This window comes from Thalassophryne amazonica, chromosome 3, assembly GCF_902500255.1.
Source record: "Thalassophryne amazonica chromosome 3, fThaAma1.1, whole genome shotgun sequence".
In the NCBI taxonomy this organism is placed as follows: domain Eukaryota; kingdom Metazoa; phylum Chordata; class Actinopteri; order Batrachoidiformes; family Batrachoididae; genus Thalassophryne; species Thalassophryne amazonica.
Window position 1 is genome coordinate 110253928 of NC_047105.1, and position 25671 is coordinate 110279598.

General features: G+C 42.6%; 1 protein-coding gene across 1 annotated transcript in view; it reads left to right on the forward strand.

Moving 5' to 3' along the window:
• mst1rb (macrophage stimulating 1 receptor b) overlaps positions 1-25671 on the forward strand; it is a 203679-nt gene that overhangs the window by 162351 nt on the left and 15657 nt on the right. The window contains exons 10-19 of the mRNA XM_034167302.1: positions 881-980; positions 1106-1324; positions 7840-7986; positions 18107-18260; positions 18437-18526; positions 18642-18860; positions 18962-19042; positions 22383-22564; positions 22712-22821; positions 23019-23184. Coding sequence (XP_034023193.1) covers positions 881-980; positions 1106-1324; positions 7840-7986; positions 18107-18260; positions 18437-18526; positions 18642-18860; positions 18962-19042; positions 22383-22564; positions 22712-22821; positions 23019-23184 — 1468 coding nt within the window. The remainder of the gene's footprint in view (positions 1-880; positions 981-1105; positions 1325-7839; positions 7987-18106; positions 18261-18436; positions 18527-18641; positions 18861-18961; positions 19043-22382; positions 22565-22711; positions 22822-23018; positions 23185-25671) is intronic.

Here is a 25671-nt window from a genome sequence, read left to right on the forward strand (position 1 = left end):
GAGGAGGTACTGCTGGCCCACCACCAGATGGCGCCTGCCTTGTGGGCACCTTTTTGCCAGTAGAGGGCGCTTTGGCCTGTTGGCACCACCAGGTGCGCACCGTTAGGCTGTCAGCTGTCTGTCATCAGTCATCACCTCATCCATAAAAGCCTGGGAGAGACACCATAACGCTGCCGAGTTATCAGCTTACCACACAGGTAAACCTACTCAGCCGCTTTGTGCCGTACGCACATTCATTGTTTTCTGAAGTCTCGCAGTTGTGATTTATAGTTGCAGCTTGTAGCCGAGTTTGTGTAAGTTGGAGGAGTTGGCGTTTCCACTCCTCACTTACTGAGTATAACATTTGACACTGCTGTCCACCAGTTTTTCCTCTGCACTCTGGGAGTATCTGGATTTATTCCTCCAAGAGGATAACTGTGAGTTGTTGACTGTTTGCTGGGTGTACACACACCCACCTTAACCTGTTTTTGCTCCTGCCAGCAGTACCGGTCTGACAGCCTCGAGTGGTGGCCACCTGGGGGACCAGGACTTGGCGGCTCTGGTGTATTGCAGGCCTCCGGCTGGCGGTGGAACTTCGTGGGTTCCGGCTCTTCTCTGGATAGGCGTCTCCTACCCTCAGGCCTGCCCACGTGTCACCATTTTGTTATTAATTGGACTCAGCGTATTTGTCTTCTGTTTGCACATTTGCATAATAAATTGTTATTTATTGGAATTCCTATTGACCGCTCATTTACGCCCCCTAACGTGGGTCCGTGCATTCACTTTCCCAACAAAAAATAGAGCCCAGGTTAAAAAAATCCTGCAGTTCCGAGTGGTTATTATGAGAGTAAATTACTTATTCTTTTACTAAGTGTCTCAGTAATCTGTTGATTAACTGCAGGGGTTCAAAGATTGTGATCGAAGGGGAGAACTTGGATTCTGTTTATCGCACCATCATCCGCTTTAAACCCAACGAGAGCCACCTGAAGCCAGTGACAAGAGTACAGTGCTCATCTTATTGAAGATATACTTTTATTTAAGCAATCTTCATTTTTTTTACATTTCCAGTTGTGAACACACAACATTACTATAGGCACAGAGGTATAAATGCAATGTGCTGTTATAGGAATGCGTCGGCAGGTTCTTGCCTACAAGAATGGAATGTTTCACACCTGTGTTCCCGAGGGATGAGACTGAGGAAGGAGAACTCTCTTTTGACATGGATGGAGCATTAGGACTTTGGAAGAAAGAGTTCTCCTACCACCCCTATGGAGAGCCCATACCTTTTGAAACAGAGGGCCACGTGCTAAGTTTGTATCCTGGGTTTGACGAAGTGTCGCTACATGTAAGACACAGATGTTCAAGGTACAGTTGAGGACATAAATATATACACCCTGGCTAAAAACTGTTCTTTCTAATTCAAAATATTTGTTGTTACCAGTGCTGCTTGACTTGCGCGTGCATGTTGCACTTCATGTTAGTGGCTCTCACACGGGATGTGGGCGTATTGCTTCAGATTTGTGGCTGTATTGCTGTATTTTCATCGTCACCCTGGACGGCCTTCAGAGGACAGGCGGCCATCATGCACGCATGTGTTGCAAGGACCAATTCAGTGAGATTCCACATGAAAAAGTTATTGCCTTTTTGCCTGTTATCTCGTGATTTTGTGTCTCTGCCTCCTCTCCACCAGTCACATGTCAGTGAGATACTAGCCTTAGGAACCACCTCCAAAAGGTACCATGAGTAATTCTACAATATATTGTACAAAAATATTCGAATTTTGTGACTATACCAACTTTACATGATTTAGGCAAGAAACCAAATTTCCCATTCAGGGATGGATAAACATTAGTACAAAATGTCCAGCAGAGCTCCAAGATCAGTTGATGGAGTTGAAGGTGTTAGGCAGCAATGCGTCATCATCTGCTATTAAGAGAGGACTCCATCACCCTTCGCCTTAAAAGCTGATGACCAATGCAATTAGTCTAAAAAGAACATAATAAAGCTCTGCCAAAGTTTGCAGTCCTTCACCAGGAATAAGATCAAGCGTTTTGGGGGGATTTGTTCAATGGAGCCCCCATCGGAGATGCCGTTGTGAAAGGTCTGTGGTCAAAGTGACTTCATGGCCTGAGTCTTTCCAGAGCAAGTGTCACAGATGTGATCCTGCAACCTCCTCTGATTATAGGCTATCATCCAGATTGTAGTGGGTGTTGTCATTCTTGCCTGGGCAAATAATATACCACACTGGCAATTGGAGTTGCTAAAACAGTGTTCTATTTTTTTTTCTTTTTGTTTTTTTACATTAACTTAATGACACTGGGAGGCATGATTTTATTTCTAGACCTGTTCCATCATTGAAAGATGCATAGAACATTTTATTCACCTACTATACACCCACCACATTGGACATTGCTTGGGTAATTCTGAAACACACCTACATACTATTTCTGCCACTTTTGTTGCAAATTGAAGTGAAAATCAAAATTCTGGTATATGACTCCAGTGATCTTGAAATTGACCCTGATCCCAATAATTTTTGCAAATTGGACCTTGCCTTTTTAAACTATGACCCAATAACTTTGAATTTTGCCAAAACAAAGCCTTAAAGAGCAGGTTTGGGATTGACTTTCATGGACATAGTTTGGAACAAACTGACCAAAGGATTTATGAGGAGTCAGGCAACATACAACTAAACAGCCAAATGTTGCTCAGTTACAGTTTGATTTCGCTTAAAAACGTATCCAAGACAGTGATGGGTGCAAATTTGGCACCTGGCCATATTTGTTACCATTGTGATAATCACTGGGATCCTTTATTCTGATTGTTTTGAACATATCGCTCACCACTGGAATTGATCTTGCAGGTACAGTACAACATCTTAAGAAACCTAGTTTTCCTCAGTGAGTGCTAGTAAACTACAGACATACATCATTTGCTCACAAAACATTTCTTGAAAAAGTGGTTTTTATGCAACTTCTTGAATGTTTGTATTTAAATTATCTTTAAATACCTCCAAAAATGAGGTGGGCTTCATAGATAATTGTCAAAGCTTCTGGGGAAAACCTGGTCTTGTTAGGAGAGACGGCATCCATCCCTCTTTGGATGGAGCAGCTCTCATTTCTAGAAATCTGACCAATTTTCTTAAATCCTCCAAACCGTGACTATCCAGGGTTGGGACCAGGAAGCAGAGTTGTAGTCTTACACACCTCTCTGCAGCTTCTCTCCCCCTGCCATCCCCCCAATACCCCATCCCCGTAGAGACGGTGCCTGCTCCCAGACCACCAATAACCAGCAAAAATCTATTTAAGCATAAAAATTCAAAAAGAAAAAATAATATAGCACCTTCAACTGCACCACAGACTAAAACAGTTAAATGTGGTCTATTAAACATTAGGTCTCTCTCTTCTAAGTCCCTGTTAGTAAATGATATAATAATTGATCAACATATTAATTTATTCTGCCTTACAGAAACCTGGTTACAGCAGGATGAATATGTTAGTTTAAATGAGTCAACACCCCCGAGTCACACTAATTGCCAGAATGCTCGTAGCATGGGCCGAAGCGGAGGATTAGCAGCAATCTTCCATTCCAGCTTATTAATTAAACAAAAACCCAGACAGAGCTTTAATTCATTTGAAAGCTTGACTCTTAGTCTTGTCTATCCAAATTGGAAGTCCCAAAAACCAGTTTTATTTGTTATTATCTATCGTCCACCTGGTCGTTACTGTGAGTTTCTCTGTGAATTCTCAGACCTTTTGTCTGACTTAGTGCTTAGCTCAGATAAGATAATTATAGTGGGCGATTTTAACATCCACACTGATGCTGAGAATGACAGCCTCTACACTGCATTTAATCTATTATTAGACTCTATTGGCTTTGCTCAAAATGTAAATGAGTCCACCCACCACTTTAATCAAATCTTAGATCTTGTTCTGACTTATGGTATGGAAATTGAAGACTTAACAGTATTCCCTGAAAACTCCCTTCTGTCTGATCATTTCTTAATAACATTTACATTTACTCTGATGGACTACCCAGCAGTGGGGAATAAGTTTCATTACACTAGAAGTCTTTCAGAAAGCACTGTAACTAGGTTTAAGGATATGATTCCTTCTTTATGTTCTCTAATGCCATATACCAACACAGGGCAGAGTAGCTACCTAAACTCTGTAACTGAGATAGAGTATCTCGTCAATAGTTTTACATCCTCATTGAAGACAACTTTGGATGCTGTAGCTCCTCTGAAAAAGAGAGCTTTAAATCAGAAGTGCCTGACTCCATGGTATAACTCACAAACTCGCAGCTTAAAGCAGATAACCCGTAAGTTGGAGAGGAAATGGCATCTCACTAATTTAGAAGATCTTCACTTAGCCTGGAAAAAGAGTCTGTTGCTCTATAAAAAAAGCCCTCCGTAAAGCTAGGACATCTTACTACTCATCACTAATTGAAGAAAATAAGAACAACCCCAGGTTTCTTTTCAGCACTGTAGCCAGGCTGACAAAGAGTCAGAGCTCTATTGAGCCGAGTATTCCTTTAACTTTAACTATATATAACTATATAACTTTTCATCGTTTATAATAGAAACCATCGGCGGAATCAGCCAGAGGAGAAAATAAAATATAGGCGAGTGCGGACAGAGGAAAACATGAACACACTAAAGAAGGATTTACAGGAGCAAAACTGGGAAAACTCCCTTCTGTCTGATCATTTCTTAATAACATTTACATTTACTCTGATGGACTACCCAGCAGAGGAAATGGCGTCTCAATAAATTTAGAAGATCTTCACTTAGCCTGGAAAAAGAGTCTGTTGCTCTACAAAAAAGCCCTCCGTAAAGCTAGGACATGTTACTACTCATCACTAATTGAAGAAAATAAGAACAACCCCAGGTTTCTTTTCAGCACTGTAGCCAGGCTGACAAAGAGTCAGAGCTCTATTGAGCCGAGTATTCCTTTAACTTTAACTAGTAATGACTTCATGACTTTCTTTGCTAATAAAATTTTAACTATTAGAGAAAAAATTACTCATAACCATCCCAAAGACGTATCGTTATCTTTGGCTGCTTTCAGTGATGCCGGTATTTGGTTAGACTCTTTCTCTCCGATTGTTCTGTCTGAGTTATTTTCATTAGTTACTTCATCCAAACCATCAACATGTCTATTAGACCCCATTCCTACCAGGCTGCTTAAGGAAGCCCTACCATTATTTAATGCTTCGATCTTAAATATGATCAATCTATATTAGTTGGCTATGTACCACAGGCTTTTAAGGTGGCAGTAATTAAACCATTACTTAAAATGCCATCACTTGACCCAGCTATCTTAGCTAATTATAGGCCAATCTCCAACCTTCCTTTTCTCTCAAAAAATCTTGAAAGGGTAGTGGTAAAACAGCTAACTGATCATCTGCAGAGGAATGGTCTATTTGAAGAGTTTCAGTCAGGTTTTAGAATTCATCATAGTACAGAAACAGCATTAGTGAAGGTTACAAATGATCTTCTTATGGCCTCAGACAGTGGACTCATCTCTGTGCTTGTTCTGTTAGACCTCAGTGATGCTTTTGATACTGTTGACCATAAAATTTTATTACAGAGATTAGAGCATGCCATAGGTACTAAAGGCACTGCGCTGCGGTGGTTTGATTCATATTTATCTAATAGATTACAATTTGTTCATGTAAATGGGGAATCTTCTTCACAGACTAAGGTTAATTATGGAGTTCCACAAGGTTCTGTGCTAGGACCAATTTTATTCACTTTATACGTTTCCCTTAGGTGTCTAACCAGATCCTTACTCTGGATGGCATTACCCTGACCTCTAGTAATACTGTGAGAAATCTTGGAGTCATTTTTTATCAGGATATGTCATTCAATGCGCATATTAAACAAATATGTAGGACTGCTTTTTTGCATTTACGCAATATCTCTAAAATTAGAAAGGTCTTGTCTCAGAGTGATGCTGAAAAACTAATTCATGCATTTATTTCCTCTAGGCTGGACTATTGTAATTCATTATTATCAGGTTGTCCTGAAAGTTCCCTGAAAAGCCTTCAGTTAATTCAAAATGCTGCAGCTAGAGTACTAACGGGGACTAGAAGGAGAGAGCATATCTCACCCATATTGGCCTCTCTTCATTGGCTTCCTTTTAATTCTAGAATAGAATTTAAAATTCTTCTTCTTACTTATAAGGTTTTGAATAATCAGGTCCCATCTTATCTTAGGGACCTCATAGTATCATATCACCCCAATAGAGCGCTTCGCTCTCAGACTGCAGGCTTACTTGTAGTTCCTAGGGTTTGTAAGAGTAGAATGGGAGGCAGAGCCTTCAGCTTTCAGGCTCCTCTCCTGTGGAACCAGCTCCCAATTCAGATCAGGGAGACAGACACTCTCTCTACTTTTAAGATTAGGCTTAAAACTTTCCTTTTTGCTAAAGCTTATAGTTAGGGCTGGATCAGGTGACCCTGAACCATCCCTTAGTTATGCTGCTATAGACTTAGACTGCTGGGGGGTTCCCATGGTGCACTGAGTGTTTCTTTCTCCTTTTGCTCTGTATGCACCACTCTGCATTTAATCATTAGTGATCTCTGCTCCCCTCCTCAGCATGTCTTTTTCCTGGTTCTCTCCCTTAGCCCCAACCAGTCCCAGCAGAAGACTGCCCCTCCCTGAGTCTGGTTCTGCTGGAGGTTTCTTCCTGTTAAAAGGGAGTTTTTCCTTCCCACTGTCGCCAAGTGCTTGCTCACAGGGGGTCGTTTTGACCGTTGGGGTTTTTACGTAATTATTGTATGGCCTTGCCTTACAATATAAAGCGCCTTGGGACAACTGTTTGTTGTGATTTGGCGCTGTATAAATAAAATTGATTGAATTGATTGATCTTTGCGGTCAGCATTTAAGACACACCGCTTCAAAGAAACTACACACTGTAGCATGGTGTATGACGGCTGATGCAGAAAGCACTGAGTTGAGTTCTTACATGTTTGGTCAGTCATAATATGTTTTTTATAATAACACTACATCTGAATTTTCCGTAGTGAAGCATGGAGTACCACAGGGTTCAGTTATCGACCTCCTACTATTCTTCCTTTCTGTTGCACCCACTGATCAGATTATTTGTGGCCATGGAATTAAGACTCACTGTTATGTTGTTGACACACAGCTTTTCATGCCTATGTGTGCAGGTATTGTCTCTGTAGAGTGGAGTTCCACTAGTCCCAAATGCAACTGTTCCAAGCTATTCAGATCATCTTCTACAGACTGTCAAGAGAAAGGGCCCTGTCTTACCTCTGTGGTTTTAATATTTTTGTGTTTTAACATAATGTGTGGCGTGTCTTTGTAATTTATGCATTATAAATTTGTTGTTTCAAGCTCTGTACAAATCAATTATCATTAATTATTATTATGTTCAATTGTCAGATGATACAAAACGCAACTCTTCCAACAGTACAAGAGTCAGAAACATATATCTGAAGTTGTGACACAGTGGCATGCACACAGCATAGTGAAAGTGTTGGTGTGACCATCCTAAAGCTCTGACATGATTCCCTTGGAAAAATTTATGGACTGACCTGAGTGAGCAAGAAGACTCATAATCATGACTGTTTAATATAGGTTTTGTGGAAGAATGAGTGAACATTCATGCAAGACATTGTGACAAGCTTGCGAAAAGCTATCCTGACCCTGTAGGCACCAATTCCTAAGATAACGTGTAAATGTTTGACCTGAAAATCGAATGTTTTAAATCTTTTATGAATTTTTTTAAGCCATGGTGTATGTAAAGTTATGTTCTGAACTGTATTTGCCTGAATAAGCAAATGTCATATTTTAGCAACATGTTTCTCACTATTGGACTTTTTTTGTACATACAGCATCAAAAACTGAATCTTGTGAGCTCCTGTATGACCATCACAATGGCTGTTGCTGGGATTGACTGTGATGCTAAGGTCCTGGATAATGAGATTACCTGCAGGATCCCCAAAAACATGACCATCCCCAGTGAGGGACTGCCAGTGAAGGTTAGTCACTCTGGAGATTTGGATGAATGTACGGGGCTCAGGCCTGTCCATTTAGGCACATCATGCAGCTACTCTGTCATGATGTTGAGAAATGCCTCCAGATTTTCTCGACATGCGCATGTGTGTAGTGTGTTTTTTTTTTAACTCTACCAGTCAAATGTTTGACTGGTAGTCACAGATGAGTCACAGCAGGCTCATACAATGAAGAATATATGCAAATTTGAATATTCCAGCAGAGATTTGCTGCTGTCTTTCTAATCCTCAAAAATCAAAGGGGGTGACACCATAAAACAGCAACAATAACATGGCAACTAGACATGCCAATAAAAACAGTGTCTGTGACAACTACAAAGATGCCAACAAGGGCAGTGAGGAGAGAGGGAGAGAGAGAGAACATGAAGAGAAACAAGCAAGCAGACTACAGGCCACACCCACCCAAGGAATAACCCAGGATGATAGTTACAAACCTAGAATACGCAAGATTTCATATGAATTACTGTGTATTTTGACAAAATATTGAATGTACGTGTACAAAGGTATGTAGGAAAGCTGTGAATCTATGTGCTAAATGTGAGGGCCCCTTCACACATAGTACGAATGTGGTTAAATTGCGGATGAATTGCGCATGAATCACGAATCGTATGCAATACGTGTAATATCGTAGCGGCTGAAAGACAGAGTGCCCTGTGAGAGCCCAGTCCATCCCTCTTGCGGCAGGTGTTGGCCAAATTCCAGGTGACACACACGAACATCTGACACCGTTCACTTGGCACTTAGAAAATGTGGTGCCATTCGTGCTATCAGCAAGAAAACAGTCAGCAGACGAGCACCATCGAGCTGGATGTGAAATTTGTCTAACTGCCCCGCGACTGTGAAGTTGCCAAGTATGCATGTGGCATACCAGAGTGTTGTGCATGCGGTTCCTGCGCACCCTGCAGGTGAGGCGCCTCTCATCTGATCACAGAATGACACATTGGTCTGTGTGCTGACCGGACAGTGGGTGCGGCTGGCTGCAAACTGCTGTTGAGACATCTCTGGTCCTGGACGTCACAGCTGCAGAACACGTACCGTGTTTTGATGGACATGCACGTGTGTGCTTGCTGTCATCATGTTTCGTTGTTGTTAACAGGCTTCTGTTCAAAATGCTTATGAAGTTTGTCTGTTTTCATCCATTGCGGTGTTTATGCAGTAATTAAAGACAGCGCAGTTAAATGCCAAACATACGCCACAATAGAGCCTTAAAAAGTGGTGTAAAAAACGTAGTTTGGATGCACAAAACATGTCAAATACACGATCATGGTTGGGCGAATAAGATAAGATATTATATTTATCTGCCCAACGGTTGTGCATGTAACGTTCAATGTATGACTTATCTGCCCAAACAGTTGGGCGAATAAGGTAAGACATTATATTTATTTGCCCAACGGTTGGGCGTATAGCCTTTGCCTTTTCAATAATATTCAGGTCTGGGGACTGAGATGGCCATTCCAGAATGTTGTACTTGTTCCTCTGCATGAATGCCTTAGTAGATTTTGAGCAGTGTTTAGGGTCATTGTCTTGTTGAAAGATCCAGCCCCGGCGCAACTTCAACTTTGTCACTGATTCTTGAACATTGTTCTCAAGAATATGCTGATATTGACTGGAATCCATGTGACCCTCAACTTTAACAAGATTCCCAGTAACTGCACTGGCCACACAGCCCCACAGCATGATGGAACTACCTCCAAATTTTACTGTAGGTAGCAAGTGTTTTTCTTGGAATGCTGTGTTCTTTTTCAGCCATGCATACCGCCCCTTGTTATGTCCAAATAACTCAATTTTAGTTTCGTTAGTCCACAGCACCTTATCCAAAATGAAGCTGGCTTGTCCAAATGTGCTATAGCATACCTCAAGTGACTCTGTTTGTGGCGTGAACGCAGAAAAGGCTTCCTCTGCATTACTCTCCCATACAGTATCTCCTTGTGCAAAGTGTGCTGCATAGTTGAACAATGCACAGAGACACTATCTGCAGCAAGATCATTTTGTAGTTCTTTGGAGCAGGTCTGTGGGTTGACTATGACTGTTCTCACCATCCTTCGCTTCAGCTTATCTGAGATTTTTCTTGGCTTGCCACTTCAGGCCTTAACTAGTACTGTGCCTGTGGTCTTCCATTTCCTCACAATGTTCCTCAGGGCTCTGAAAACTCCATGAATCTGAGGAATTCCACAGATTTCATCATGGGGAGGAGGGGTGTGTGTGTGTGGGGGGGATGTTAGTGTTGTACTCTGTAATTGTGATCGTCACTGAGTTTTTAAAATGCCTATCACAAAGCGTTTCCTATTTTTATGACATTGTGCAAGTTTTATAAGTCTGCTGACGATGATTCATGTGTTAGAGATACAAATCTGTGTCCTCGGATTTGCGGAACTTTGCAGAGGAAAAAAGCCAATCAAAGCATAGCTGTCGTGACAGTTGTCGTAAAGTGGGAGTGGTTAATTGCTGTGGTGATATTGTGTGGCTCCTGCAAGATGCTGAAGCTAAACGTAGCATGCATTCACAGAAATATTTGCCCTAACTTTTAAAATTTATGTAATTTTATTACATGACAAATTCCCATTTACTTTTTTTTTTTAGATAATTTTAATACACACCTACCAAATAAACCTTATATGATGCATATTCATTAATCCTATTTATTTGAAATGCATAATCCTCAGCTTTATGTATTTAGTATTAATAAAATATAATTACTCTAAATCAATAATAATGACAGTATTTATTTAAAATACATAAAGCATATTGTCTGAATTGCATAATAATTATGTTACCTATACATAGGTAACATAATTATTATGCTTATCATGTAAGGTTTATTTGGTAGGTTTGTATTAAAATTATCTAAAAAAATTATCTAAAAAAGTAAATGGGAATGTAGTAAAATTACATAAATCTTAAAAGTTAGGGCAAATATTTCTGTGAGTGTGTGGACATTGCAAACTTTTAGAGCTCTCAAGTTTTTAAAAACGGAATTTTGCAGCATGTCTGTGTCACGGAGCGACATCAGACAGAGCGAAGATCGTGAGAAAGATGGTTTGAAAAAGTTGATAAGGACATGAATCCGTGAAATTGTCAATGGCTTCATGAACACATCTGAAAGGTAAACGGGAAATGCGAACTGTGCACTCAGGAAACACGGTAAGAATTTTTCTCTCCCTGGAAAATAAACATTGTGATGTTCAAACAGGATTTTAGACAAGATTATGTGACTCGTTTTTATTATTAATCTAGACTTTCTTTCGTTGAAAAAAAAAGACATTGTGGCTTTCAATGGATTTACATGAATTGACACAAGAATGTAAATTAGTTTTTATTAATGTAGATTTTTTTTCATGGGAAAAAAGGCACTGTGGATTTACAGGAATTTACACAATAATTTGTGACTTTTTTACTATAAGGTATGTTATTGAAATTTTACAATGATATTTTAAAATATTCTACAAGCTTTAGCTGTGGTTTTTGAAATGCTTTAACAGTCTTTTCAGTCTTCATGAATTTCATGTCGTTTAATTGTTAGTGAGTTAATGCTTAATTTGGTTTACAATTAAAAGGAAAATCATTCCAGGTCCTGCATCATATTCTGTTATTTCAACATTATCATTGACAGTTCAAATGAAAGGTTGAATCTAGGATCATTTAAATATGGACTTCTTTTGACATTGTTTTCTTCCAGGCGATGCTGAAAATGTATCATTAGATACAAAATTAATTTGGTTTCTGGGGCCCCGCGAGCCCTTGACCCCGGCTCGACCCCCCCCCCCCCCCCCAAATTTTCCTCGGATTTCACAATTTTCATTTCAAAGCCCTGGTTCCTCACAGTGGAAACTGACAGCTGAAATCTCTGAGATAGCTTTTTGTATCCTTCCCCTAAAAGATGATGTTGAACAATCTTTGTTTTCATGTCATTTGAAAGTTGTTTAGAGGCTCCCATGTTGCCACTCATTAGAAGAGATTCAAAGAGGAGAAACATTTGCAAATGGTCACCTTAAATAACCTTTCTCATGACTGGATTCACCTGTGTAAGGAGGTCAAGGGCCAATGAGCTTACCAAACCAGTTTTGTGCTCCAATAATAGTGCTAAATGTATTCAAATCAATAAAATGACAAGGGTGCCCAAATTTATGCAACTGCCCAATTGTGTTTAAATAATTATTGCACACTTTCTGTAAATAATAAATAATAACTTCATTTCATGTTGTGTGGGCCGCTGAAGAGGAGGTACTGCTGGCCCACCACCAGAGGGCGTCCTGCTTGAAGTGCGGGCTTCAGGCACGTGAGGGCGCTGGAGCACCGGGAGTGGCAGCTGTCACTCATCAAGAATGCCAGCTGTCACTCATCACCATCATCCACACCTCCATGCGAGCCGGGCAACATCTTCACCTCACTGCTGAGAAATCGTGTACCGACAAGTAAACGTCTCAGCCTTTTGGTGTCATACAGTGGTAACGTTTTTACTTCTGTGCTGACTGACATAATTCTGAGTTTGCAGACTCTCTTTAAGTGTGACTTCAGGATCTGTACAAGCTCCGTGTGCATTGTGATTGAGAGGTGGAGGTGCTTTCCACCTTTATGTTGAACTGTTTGCTGGGTGTTCACGCACCCACCATCACCTGTCTGTTCTTCCTGCCAGCAGTACCCGATCTGACAGCCGGAGGCAGTGGCCACCTGGGGACCCAGTGCTTGGTGGCTCCAGGATTGCTTCAGGTCCGGTGGAGTGGAAGGCGTGTGGGATCCGGCTCTTTTCTGGACGGGCGTCTCCTATCCACGAGCCTGCTCACACATCACCGTAACTTATTTGACTGTTGATCTCAATTGTGTTGTCTGTTGCTCTGTTGTGCACATTCACAACATTAAATTGTTATATTTGGCTTATTCCATTGTCCGTTCATTTGTGCCCCCTGTTGTGGGTCCATGTTCCTACACTTTTCACAACAGGATTTCTCGGCCAGCGTCATGGATCCCGAGGGGCGTCAACCATCGCTTGAACCGCCAATGGAAACACAGGGTGCACAAGCATCAGCAGGAGGCGTGTTAGGAGAGCTGCAGCAAATCTTAACCGCCTTCACTGCTCAGTTGGATTTAGTAACCGAGCAGAACGTCATACTCAATCGGAGGATGGAGGCTCTCACCGCCCAGGTGGAAGCGCGCACTCCAGGTGCTGCTGCAGCACCTCCTCCAGCCGACCGAGCACAAAACACAAACATTCCAGTGGTGATTCAACGACCCCCCCTGAAGCATACATAAGCCCACCAGAACCGTACGGAGGTTGTGTCGAGACGTGCGCGGACTTCTTAATGCAGTGTTCGCTCGTCTTTGCACAACGTCCCATCATGTACGCGTCAGATGCTAGCCGGGTGGCTTATGTCATCAATTTGCTTCGAGGAGAGGCACGCACCTGGGCTACGGTGCTCTGGGAGCAAAACTCACGGCTCCTAACGACATATACTGAGTTTGTGAGGGAGTTTAAACAAGTGTTTGATCATCCCAATAGAGGCGAGACTGCTTCGACTGTGCTGCTGTTTATGAGACAGGGACGTCGGAGTGCAGCCGAGTACGCAGTCGACTTCCGCATCGTGGCTGCGAGGTCCGGCTGGAATAACGTTGCACTCCGCGCCGCCTTTGTAAATGGTCTGTCTCCGGTCCTGAAGGAGCACCTGCTGGCTAAGGATGAGCTGCGGGATTTTGACAGGCTTGTCGACCTGGTTATATGGTTAGACAACCGGTTAGAAGAACACCGTTGGGAGCGGGACGAAGGGCGTGGCCGGGCACGAGCCGTCCCTCTTCCTTCCGGGTCTGAAAGGGTGCCGCCGTCTCCACGCTCCACAGTCAGAGAGCTCCGTGGAGCCACAGCTCCCCCTGCTGACAAAGCTATGGACACAATCAGGGCCAAAGTAAAATCACATGACAGACAACGGAGGCTGGCTCACGGGGAGTGTTTTTTCTGTGGCTCTGACGAGCACATACAAAGAAACTGCCCCAAACGGTTAAACTACAACGCCCACCCTTAAAGACTGGGTTAAGGGTGGGCCATAACATCCACGCGGGAAAAGCCCGTAGATCAGCACGCATCCCAGTGCGATCCTTTGTGGGGATCTTACCCTTCACGCCCCAGCATTGGTGGACACGGGGTCTGAAGGGAATCTGCTGGACAGCAGATGGGCCAGGGAGGTAGGGCTCCCTCTAGTGGCACTACCTTCCCCATTGAAGGTACGGGCACTAGATGGCACCCTTCTCCCATTAATCACACATCAGACACAACCAATGACATTGGTGGTGTCTGGAAATCACAGGGAGGAGATTGTGTTTTATATAACACCTTCTACCTCCCGAGTGATTTTGGGGTTTCCATGGATATTAAAGCACAATCTCCGGATTGACTGGCCATCTGGGGTAGTGACGCAGTGGAGCGACACCTGCCACCGGGAATGTTTAGGATCCTCGCTTCCACCCGGTGTGACAGCTAATGAGGAGGTTAAAGTCCCCCCCAATCTGTCAGCGGTGCCTGAGGAGTACCATGATCTTGCTGACGTCTTCAGCAAAGATCTGGCACTCGCTCTTCCCCCGCACCGTCCGTACGATTGTGCCATTGATTTGATCCCAGGCGCTGAATACCCGTCCAGCAGGCTGTACAACCTCTCTCGTCCTGAGCGCGAATCAATGGAGACCTACATCCGGGACTCCTTAGCTGCCGGGTTGATCCGGAACTCCACCTCCCCGATGGATGCAGGTTTCTTTTTTGTGGGCAAGAAAGACGGCGGACTCCGTCCATGCATAGACTACAGAGGGCAGAACGAAGTCACGGTTCGTAATCGATACCCGCTGCCTCTGTTAGATTCTGTGTCCACGCCCCTGGTTCGGATCCGGAAGGGAGACGAATGGAAGACGGCATTTAACACCCCGTTAGGTCACTTGGAGTACCTGGTCATGCCGTTCAGCCTCACCAATGCGCCTGCAACGTTCCAGGCATTGGTTAATGATGTCTTGCGGGACTTCCTGCACTGGTTCATCTTCGTATACCTGGGCGACATCCTCATCTTCTCTCCGGATCCTGAGACCCATGTCCAGCATGTACGTCAGATCCTGCAGCGGTTGTTGGAGAACCGGCTGTTTGTGAAGGGTGAGAAGTGCGAGTTCCAACGCACTTCTTTGTCTTTCCTGGGGTTCATCATCTCCTCCAACTCCGTCGCACCCGATCCGGCCAAGGTTGCGGCGGTGAGGGATTGGCCCCAACCGACAAGCTGTAGGAAGCTGCAACAGTTCCTCGGCTTTGCAAATTTCTACCGGAGGTGGCCCACCACCAGAGGGCGTCCTGCCTGAAGTGCGGGCTTCAGGCACGTGAGGGCGCCGGAGCACTGGGAGTGGCAGCTGTCATTCATCAACAACGCCAGCTGTCACTCATCACCATCATCCACACCTCCATAAGAGCCGGGCAGCATCTTCACCTCACTGCCGAGAAATCGTATACCGACAAGTAAACGTCTCAACCTTTTGGTGTCATACAGTGGTAACGTTTTTACTTCTGTGCTGACTGACATAATTCTGAGTTTGCAGACTCTGTTTAAGTGTGACTTCATGATCTGTACAAGCTCCGTGTGTATTGTGATTGAGAGGTGGAGGTGCTTTCCACCTTTATGTTGAACTGTTTGCTGGATGTTCACGCACCCACCATCACCTGTCTGTTCTTCCTGCCAGCAGTACCCGATCTGACAGCTGGAGGCAGTGGCCACCTGGGGACCCAGTGCTTGGTGGCTCCAGGATTGCTTCAGGTCCGGTGGAGTGGAAGGCGTGTGGGATCCGGCTCTTTTCTGGACGGGCGTCTCCTATCCTCGAGCCTGCTCACACATCACCGTAACTTACTTGACTGTTGATCTCAATTGTGTTGTCTGTTGCTGTGTTGTGCACATTCACAACATTAAATTGTTAAATTTGGCTTATTCCATTGTCCGTTCATTTGCGCCCCCTGTTGTGGGTCCGTGTTCCTACACTTTTCACAACATTTCACTCTCAAATATCAGTGTGTTCGTCTGCTATATGATATATTTAACTGAAATTTCTGATCCAGACAACCAGTGATTTATAAAGGAAAATCATGAAAATGATCAGGGGTGCCTAAACCTTTACATACAACTGTATAGGTCTTTTCTTGTATAATCAGGGTCAGCAGTCAAACCAGCATTAAAACTTTTAATGAAAATGAAAAACTGAGAGTCCCTGAGTAATTTAAGGCCAAAATCTGCTCTCCAGCTTCAGTGGTTCCAAGACAGAGTAAAGCATGGTTTGATTGGAAACCAAGGTCAAAGCAGGTGTTAACATAAATAAATAAAAAATAAAATAATAATAATAATAATAATAATAATAATAAAATACAGTTGGAGCTAATAAAAATTGTCACCTTTGAATGATTTAAGACTAACATCTCTGCAGCCTCAGTGCTTGTCTGGATTGCATGTAATTTGTTTTAGTCTTGGCTTTAACCACTCTCGTGTTCCAATTTCTGACAAAATGCTCTGCAACAGCAACAACGGTGTCGCCGACCGAACGCTCCGCTCTAAAACTTGGTCTGCCTTCACTGCGCATGTGTCATCAGCCACGATTCACTGATTAACACCTCGTTTCTGCTTCAAACTGCACTCCAGTCATCATCTGTCTAAGCAACAGATATCTGAAGCTTTTGTATAACAATCATTTCCACATAAATTCAGCATTATTTCATCAGAACTGGCAGAGGAACTGATCACAGCTCCGACGCTAACATGACTGCTAGCTGTTGCGCTCACTGACCGTCCGTCATTTCAAAAGCGTCACAGAATATCACCTCGTTTCTGCTTAAAACTGACTTTAGAATTATTTAAGTCATCTGATGGTTAATAATCCCATTAATCCATTTGATCGCTTTGGGTAAAGAGAGTCCGTCCACAGAGCGTCTGTGCTCCGAAATGATGCATGCACAATGAAGGCAGGGCGGGGCGGGGGGACCATTTGGTCGGCAACACCGGAAGAGCTGATTTCACTCTACAATAGAGTGTTTTTACTATATTTAGACTGGGATCAAATGTTATCCCAGCAGAGTAAATTTTATCCGTAAAATTTTCTGTGTAGAAACTTGAAGCTTGCAAATTATGTTGTGAAAGTGTCGTGACACGGACCCACAACAGGGGGCGTAAATGAACGGACAATGGATAAGCCAAAAGTAACAATTTAATGTTGTGAATCACACAACGACGTACAGACAATAACAATATAGTGACTGTCAATCATACACCAGGTGACGTGTGGGCAGGCTCGACGATAGAAGACGCCTGGCGAGAGAAGAGCCGGATCCACACAGCTTCTACTGCCAACGGAGCTGAAGAACACCGGAGCCGCCAAGCCCTGCGCCCCAGGTGGCCGCTGTCTTCAGCAGTCAGACCCGGTACTGCTGGCAGAGAACAGAGACAGTCCTGATGAGTGTGAGGTCGCACACTCAGTAATCCCACAGTCTGTATTCAGTAAGGAGGGAGCACCTCCACCTCCAATCACACACTCGTGCAGCTCCTGTCTAACCACTTATCTGGTTTGGGGTGTGAGGCGAAGCCGTTGCTGATCACACCAAACGCCAATCCCACAGATAAGGACACACCACAGGAAAACGGCTGCAAAGAAGTTCAGATTATTACTCAATGTTTTGAGTCAGCAGAGAAAATTACCTGATTGGTAGTTGATTTCTCGGCGGAGAGGTGGAGTTGCAGTCCGGCCTTTAAGGTGGTGGTGATGATGTGGATGAGTGACAGCTGATGCTGATGACGAGTAACAGCTGTCACTCCCGGTTGCTATGACGCCCTCTCGTGCTTGAAGCCCGCACTTCAAGCAGGGTGCCATCTGGTGGTGGTGGGCCAGCAGTACCTCCTCTTCGGCGGCCCACACAACAAATTATTTGCCATTAAGATGAAGTTGATCCAACAATGGGTCCTGACAGGAAAGATGGAACACATTAAATGTACGTTTGTTGTTGTTGTTTGGCAGTATACATATTGTGCACTTGGAAGACTGCAGTAAAATGACTTATTTTGAACATATTTCATTTGTTGTCTACACTTTTCTCTAGATCTCCATCAACGGGCAAGTCCACAATGTTGGCACAGTATTGAGGGTCAGTAACCACTACATGATGGGAATTGTTTTGGGGATCTTGGCAGCACTGGTGGCCGGGGCAGTGCTGGCCTTCGCTGTCATGAAACATTTAAGAAAGCAGAAAAAAGGTGAGCTCTTCTGTGTGGGTTAAAAAAAAAAGAACAGATTATGCAACTGCAGTTGTCTTTGGATGTGAGTGTAGGAAGAATTACACAACTCCTTCAACAAGAACAGTCAGATGGCTGCAACGGAAGATTCCTTCAGTGGTTGATGATTTAAAAAGTATTGTGAATTTTTTTTTCAGCTTCCATAGTAGAGAACCGTTTGGCTCATAGTGCAAATCGCTCCTCTGCAAACAATACGGAGATGTCAGCTATTGGGGACTACAGGAGAGGTGAAATTCTTACACAAGTAAATATTGTACTGATAACTGGTTCATGAGACACAGATTAGATGTCTAAACCTTTACATACTCTGTTGTTCTCAATAATCTTCCTCTGGGCTTTTAGCACCAGCATCTCAGGGTCCTCCCACCATGCTGGTGAGGCCGGTAGCGTTTCCCCGCCGTTCCTATGTTGCAGGCAGCATGGATCCTACCCTCACTCCTCTTGTGCCTCCAGACAAGATCTCCATCTCCAGTTTTAGGCCTGAGCTGCTGGAGGAGGTAAAGGATGTTCTTATTCCTGCTGAAATGCTTATTGTGCAGCACCATCGGATCATAGGGAAAGGTACGGAACCCCGCTCTCTGTGTCTGACACAAGAACAGAACAGCTGTAATTAATCCTCTTCTTCCTGTGGCTTTTTGTTTTTCTTCTTGTTTTCCCTTCAGGTCATTTTGGCACAGTTTATCACGGTTACTTCACAGACCACAATAATAGAGAGATCCACTGTGCTGTCAAGTCGTTGAACAGTAAGTAACATGTCTGAACTTGGAATGCTGCAAAACATTTATCCAGTAAATCTGTCATGGAAGAAGCTGAAGTGACAGTTGCTTAGTGACTCCCTTTAAAATAAGTCTTAAAATGTTTATGGTGGTTGAAAGCTTTAGTTCTTTCATTGTGATTTGACCAATTAGTTGTTTGCCCACTGCTGATGATTTATCCGAGGTACAGTAGTGTTCAGAATAATAGTAGTGCTATGTGACTAAAAAGATTAATCCAGGTTTTGAGTATATTTCTTATTGTTACATGGGAAACAAGGTACCAGTAGATTCAGTAGATTCTCACAAATCCAACAAGACCAAGCATTCATGATATGCACACTCTTAAGGCTATGAAATTGGGCTATTAGTAAAAAAAAGTAGAAAAGGGGGTGTTCACAATAATAGTAGTGTGGCATTCAGTCAGTGAGTTCGTCAATTTTGTGGAACAAACAGGTGTGAATCAGATGTCCCCTATTTAAGGATGAAGCCAGCACCTGTTGAACATGCTTTTCTCTTTGAAAGCCTGAGAAAAATAAGACGTTCAAGACATTGTTTAGAAGAACTTCTATTTACACTACTGTAAATAGAAGTGGCATAAAGCCGCTTCCATTCTCAAGGTAGCGGTGCCACCACCTGGTGGTGAAGTCTAATCACACTTAAAATCACTTAAAAAAAATGCATCATCTTGCTTGTTCTTGTGGAAGATGTGTAATGTCTTCATTTTTAGCACTTCATTTTAAAAAGTGATAGCCAATTTTAATGGCAACATAAACAAAGTTTATTTCTAGTTCAACATTCTGTTACAACACTTTTTTTTTCAACAAATACATTAACAGTAAGAGTCTATAAGCTTAATACTGCTTATATATTGTTCAGCCAGAAGTCCGTGTAAATTCCTTTTTCAGTACTCTACATTTATGAATATGAAATTTACCAAACAATATTAAAATGTTGATAATGTATTCAAAGATCTCTCCCAGAATGTTTTTTCCTACAGCATCTGTGACAACATCATACTATGCAAATAATATGCAAATTAGATGATGACATCATTTAGCGACTTCTTGCAACTTTTAGGACAGCCAATAGCTACTTTTCTTACTGAGGAGTTGGCAACACTAGTGTACGCCGCCACCTCACTCTACAGAAAAAGACTATAGCACACACACTTCTTAGATGAACCATTACACCAATATCCCACACAACAAGGTGTATTATTGCAGATAGCTGGTAGCATTGTGCTATGTGATGCTAGCTACTTCTAAAAGATGACATCATATTCAAGACGTGAATGACTAAATCCAACATGAATGACCGAAATTCTACACAAATTCTACACAAGGTGTAGAATTTACCAACTTATATTTAGGAATATGTGTAAATATACACACAGCTCTCTCACCATGTGTATGCATAGCATCTAGTGGTAGGGAAACAAACTAGAAAGCATTGCCGCCATCACAGAATGGAATTATTTCCTCAAATTAATGAGTAAACAGTAAGTAATTATGTCAAATTAGAAACAGACGTGGAGCCTTATTGCTGTCAAAACAGTCAAAAGATACCTGTGTGACCTACACAACAGCTTTTAACCATTAACATCAAGCAGCTCTATCTCTGCCTGCAACTACAAGGCAAGAAGCAAATATTTTCCCGTTCTGCAGTTTTATATATGTATATATAAATTGGGCCCAATTATTTTTGCTGCTGAAATTTCATGAGATTTTATATTTACAAAGACAGCAGTGCTGTGACATCACATGAGTACAAAGGACAATGGTAACTATAAATAATTGTCTACTTATTCTGTTAATTGGACAGTTTTATGCTGGCTGTGGTGAGTTTGGTAAAGCTTGTTAAAATTATGTCCATAAGTAACTGCGATGTCTAAATTAACAAACAACATATGACTCCATTACATGAGTGTTTGTTTGGAATGGGTGGGTTCAAAAGGAATGATGGATGCATTGTTGCCACTCACTGCATTTCATTTTGTCATTTCACTGCTATTTCATAAACGTTTCTTTGCTGTTTTTCCCATTATTCTGATGAGGAACACAAGCAACACGTGGCTTTCACATGGATGTTTTGTTACCATGATACAAATAATGAATGTTCATGAGTTCAATGGTATGAATATTTCATGAGGTGAATGCTGGAATGTTCTATTCAACGAGGCAAAGCCGTGTTGAATGGAACATTCCAGGTTTCAACAAATTAAATATTTGTTCCATTGAAAGAATGTAAAAACATTCATTATTTGTTTTATATAACGGCAAAAATAGATCCTTGTCATTTGATATTTTATTAATTTCTAAACAACAGCAAGGGGACTTACATTTTGATGTGCTGGTCCTTTGGACGTCAAGAGTCCAACATAAATTTTAAATAGGCGTCCAAAATTGTTCCCGGTCAACTTGGAAAAACAGCTAGATAGTTAAAAAATAATTCTGACGATGTAGTCCGTGATGCCGTGCACTGACTTCATGTACTTCCAAAAAAAAAAAAAAAGACTTCAGTCCAGTGAAAAATCACGCCAGAAATTAGTCCATCTCTTCATCCTCTTGATCCTAACAGCTCTTCATGCCTCCAAACGGCTTACAGCATAGTGGATTTGTTTGTGTGTGTTTGAAGAATTAGCACCATCAATTAGCTCCTTCAAATCGTTGTCAGCAGAGTAAACTCTGCATTGTTTAGTTAAACGCCGCCTACACTAGTGTGTGCGTGAGCGGGGTTTGCAGTGTGCACTCGTATAAAACGTATGGAACCATATTTGCACGCTAAATGCAACGCAACACAGATGGGATGAATAATCCATGTCACGTGGCATACACAGCACCAATCAAATGAAAGATCCACTCAGCCGTTATATAAAAGCGGCTAATTGGGGGGTTTCCGAATGTAAATGACCATGAACATGCACAAGCATGGTGGTTTAGACATATGGGGCCTGTCAACAGCTGATACTGTACATGCTGAAGTGAATACAACCAGCTCTTTGATAAATAAGGATTTTTTTTGTACCAGCACACATACTAAATGTAATTAATACAACAGCATTTAGAACCTTTTCTATGCACACTTTGATAAATGAGGGCCCTGGAATATACTTTTTATCACCAACTCAAAAGCCAGTTTCACATGCCAGTTGGAGGGTATACACACCACACCGCCGATTGCTGTTTGCTCTAAATCACGATGGAGACCCTGATCTGGCAGATCACTGACCTTTGGAGACGGTATATGCACCACAACTTTAAAATATTTCTCTGTGAAACTGTGCTTTTAAATGCTTGTGTATGAGCGCTACTTGTATGTTTGTCTTTAGGAATAACAGATGTTGAGGAGGTGGAGCAGTTTCTGAAGGAAGGAATCATCATGAAGGCGTTTCACCACAGCAATGTACTGTCCCTGCTGGGCATTCTCCTGCCACAGGAAGGGCTCCCTTTGGTGGTGTTACCGTACATGAAGCATGGAGACCTGCGGCACTTCATACGTTGTGAAAAGAGGGTGAGACTGCTGCATTAAAACAGTGGAAACTAACCATCTGATGATGAATTTATGCACAGCCATCTGTTTAATAAGGAGCAAAGAGTCTTATAACGCCAACTGTTTTAATTGACTTTTTTTAATCTTGTGTTTCTGGTATTTGTTTAGAACCCCACTGTGAAGGATCTAATTGGATTTGGGCTCCAGGTGGCCAAGGGAATGGAGTATTTGGCTCAGAAAAAGTTTGTTCACAGAGACCTTGCAGCGCGCAACTGCATGTGAGTCACTGCAGAGAGATCAGCAATTTATTCACTCTAACTCTAGCACTTTTAACTCTAATCACTTATGCAATATGGGGAGATTATTTAAAGTGCAGAATTATTGTCATAATTTGAGTACAGTGCTTGTTCTGCAGCAGTGAAACCAAATACAATATCTGTTGCAGAAAGTACAATAATACTTCTTGCGTTTGTAGGTTGGATGAGTCGTATACTGTGAAGGTGGCGGACTTCGGCATGGCCAGAGATGTTTTTGATAAGGAGTACTACAGTGTCCAGGACCACAGGAAGGCTAAGCTGCCTGTCAAATGGATGGCCATCGAGAGTCTGCAGACACAAAAGTTCACCTCCAAGTCAGATGTTGTAAGAAATAAAGACCTACTTTATGGCCTGTGAGGCTCCTCTAATTCAGTTGTCACCAACCTTTTTGAAACTAAAATCACTTTTTCACATCAGAATGACAGTAAAGATCTACCAGGTGGGCTTTTGGACATCTGTTTGATACATCCTGTTGTTTTCAGCCTGCAGCAGGAACCGTTCTTGCCTTGTAGGAACTTCATGAAGAATCTGGCGCAGAAACTTTTCCACATCTACCTTAAATATATGCATTACAAACCAAAACCTCCTGATAACATTGCTTGTTACAAACCTTTTTAAAAAGTAATTATACGTATGTATATTTCAAAAGGATTCAAGGATTCAAAAGAATTTTATTGTCATATGCACATAGGAACATGTTCCCTGCACAATGAATTGTGTCTACTGCATTTAACCCATCCTAATTGCCAGTTAGGAGCAGAGGTCGCCTTTAGGCGCCCGGGGACCAGCTCCAGATGTACATCCCTGCCTAGGTCAACAGCAGGGCTGAGCAAACCATGACCGGCCTCATGACAACAGACGACACACACATAACACACAACACACATAAGCCGGCCCGGTACATGAACACATATAAAAAGCACATACAAGGTAAAACTAGGGAGAGAAAAACCTTCATAGCTGCTGCGTTAAACCACACAGCAGCAATGCAGGAAAAAAAAACCCATCAGCACAAAAAAAACAATGATCACACACACAGATGAGAGACGAGACGACTACCGAGATTTGAAAAGTCCAGTTATCAGACAGAACACTCCGGAGGCAGCCTTTAGGTGCCGTCAATGGCCTTGTTTGTCCATCCTGGAGGGAAAAGGGGCCCAGCCCTGAACAGTCCACAGTCAATGTCAGAGCTGGAGAAGGTAAGGGCGGGGGGAGACCAGGGAGCGAGGCTTAAGTGTTGTTCTTCTTCAGGAGGTTTTTATCACAGCGGCCTTGAAGTGCAGCTGTGTTTTGGGAAGCCGAATTAATATCCAGATTAGCAGACGCCTGAAAGATTCCACAGTCTGAAACAGAGTGGCTTTCAATACATCTGAATATAGGACAGGAGATGTGGTCATTACTGACGATCAAAGCGGTTTTCCAGTGCAGCCATCCTCCCAGAGATGGTTTCCAACGTGCGGTTAACACCCGCCGACTGAGCTGACACTGCCCTTCCAATCGAATCAATCATGTGGGGCAGCCTGGACGGGCCAATTATTGCCGCTTCCACCTTCTTAATTTTCCGGTAAACCAGCGCTATGCCCGCTCCACACAGCAGAAAGCCGGTCACCACCGAGCCAAATATATACACATCTTCGACGTCCTCCACAGACAGCGTGTAAAGCCACATGACCTGCCTCCAACTGTTCATCACGTAGCCCATCACATGCGTCCTGGCGGGACAGGTCGGGTCCTCCGCCCCCGAGTGTCTTGTAGAAAAAATAGTGTCAGTTGCGTTCAGAGACCACTTTAACAGATCCATTTTTGCTGTTTTCCAGAAGAGCAAAGCTGGCAGCCTCACAGACAACACACCACAGAAGCAGGAAAGATAGGGAGGTAGGGAGAGAGGAAAAATGCGTCCATCTCGGCCGAGAGCAAGGAGGCAAAATAAATAAATAAATAAATATTTCCTTCTTTCTCAAATTTTGAGATAATCATGCTTCAACTTCCATTTTACAACACACCCTGCATGCAAAATAAAAAAAGGGGGTTATTTTCATGTATGCCCATAACTGATGCAGACATGAAGGTCCATGAAGTTGTGAGCTTTGCGTTTATCTGGATCCTTGTAGACATGAGGTACCCCGCTGTAACTCTGACTGCACTGTTGGCACAGTTCAAAAGATGGCATAAGCTCTAGGAGAACATTAATGAAAACTGAATCTTTTTGTAGAAAGAGTTATTAATTCTTGGCTTTCTGGCTGTTCAAAGAAAGTCTGTTTTTATTTGACACTGTTGCATGAGTTGTATTATGCATGCTTAGAAGTAACGTTTACAGCGCAACCAGCAAGTATTCACAACGCTTCACTTTTTCCACATTTCATGTTACAGCCTTATTCCAAAATGGATAAAACGTTTTTCCCTCAAAATCCTACACACAATACCCCATAATGACAATGTGAATTTTTTTTTAGATCTTTATTAAAAAACAACAAAAAAACTGAGAAATCACATGTACATAAGTATTCATAACCTTTGGCATGGAACTCAAAATTGAGCTCAGGTGCATCCTATTTCCACTGATCATCCTTGAGATTTTTCTACATCTTAATTAGTCCACCTGAGGTAAATTCAGTTGATTGGACATGATTTGGAAAGGCACACACACCTGTCTACATATAAGGTCCCACAGCTGACAGTGCATACCAGAGCACAAACCAAAGATGAAGTCAAAGGAATTGTCTCGAGGCACAAATCTGGGGAAGGGTACAGAAACATTTCTGCTGCATTGAAGGTCCCAATGAGCACAGTGGCCGCCATCACCCATAAATG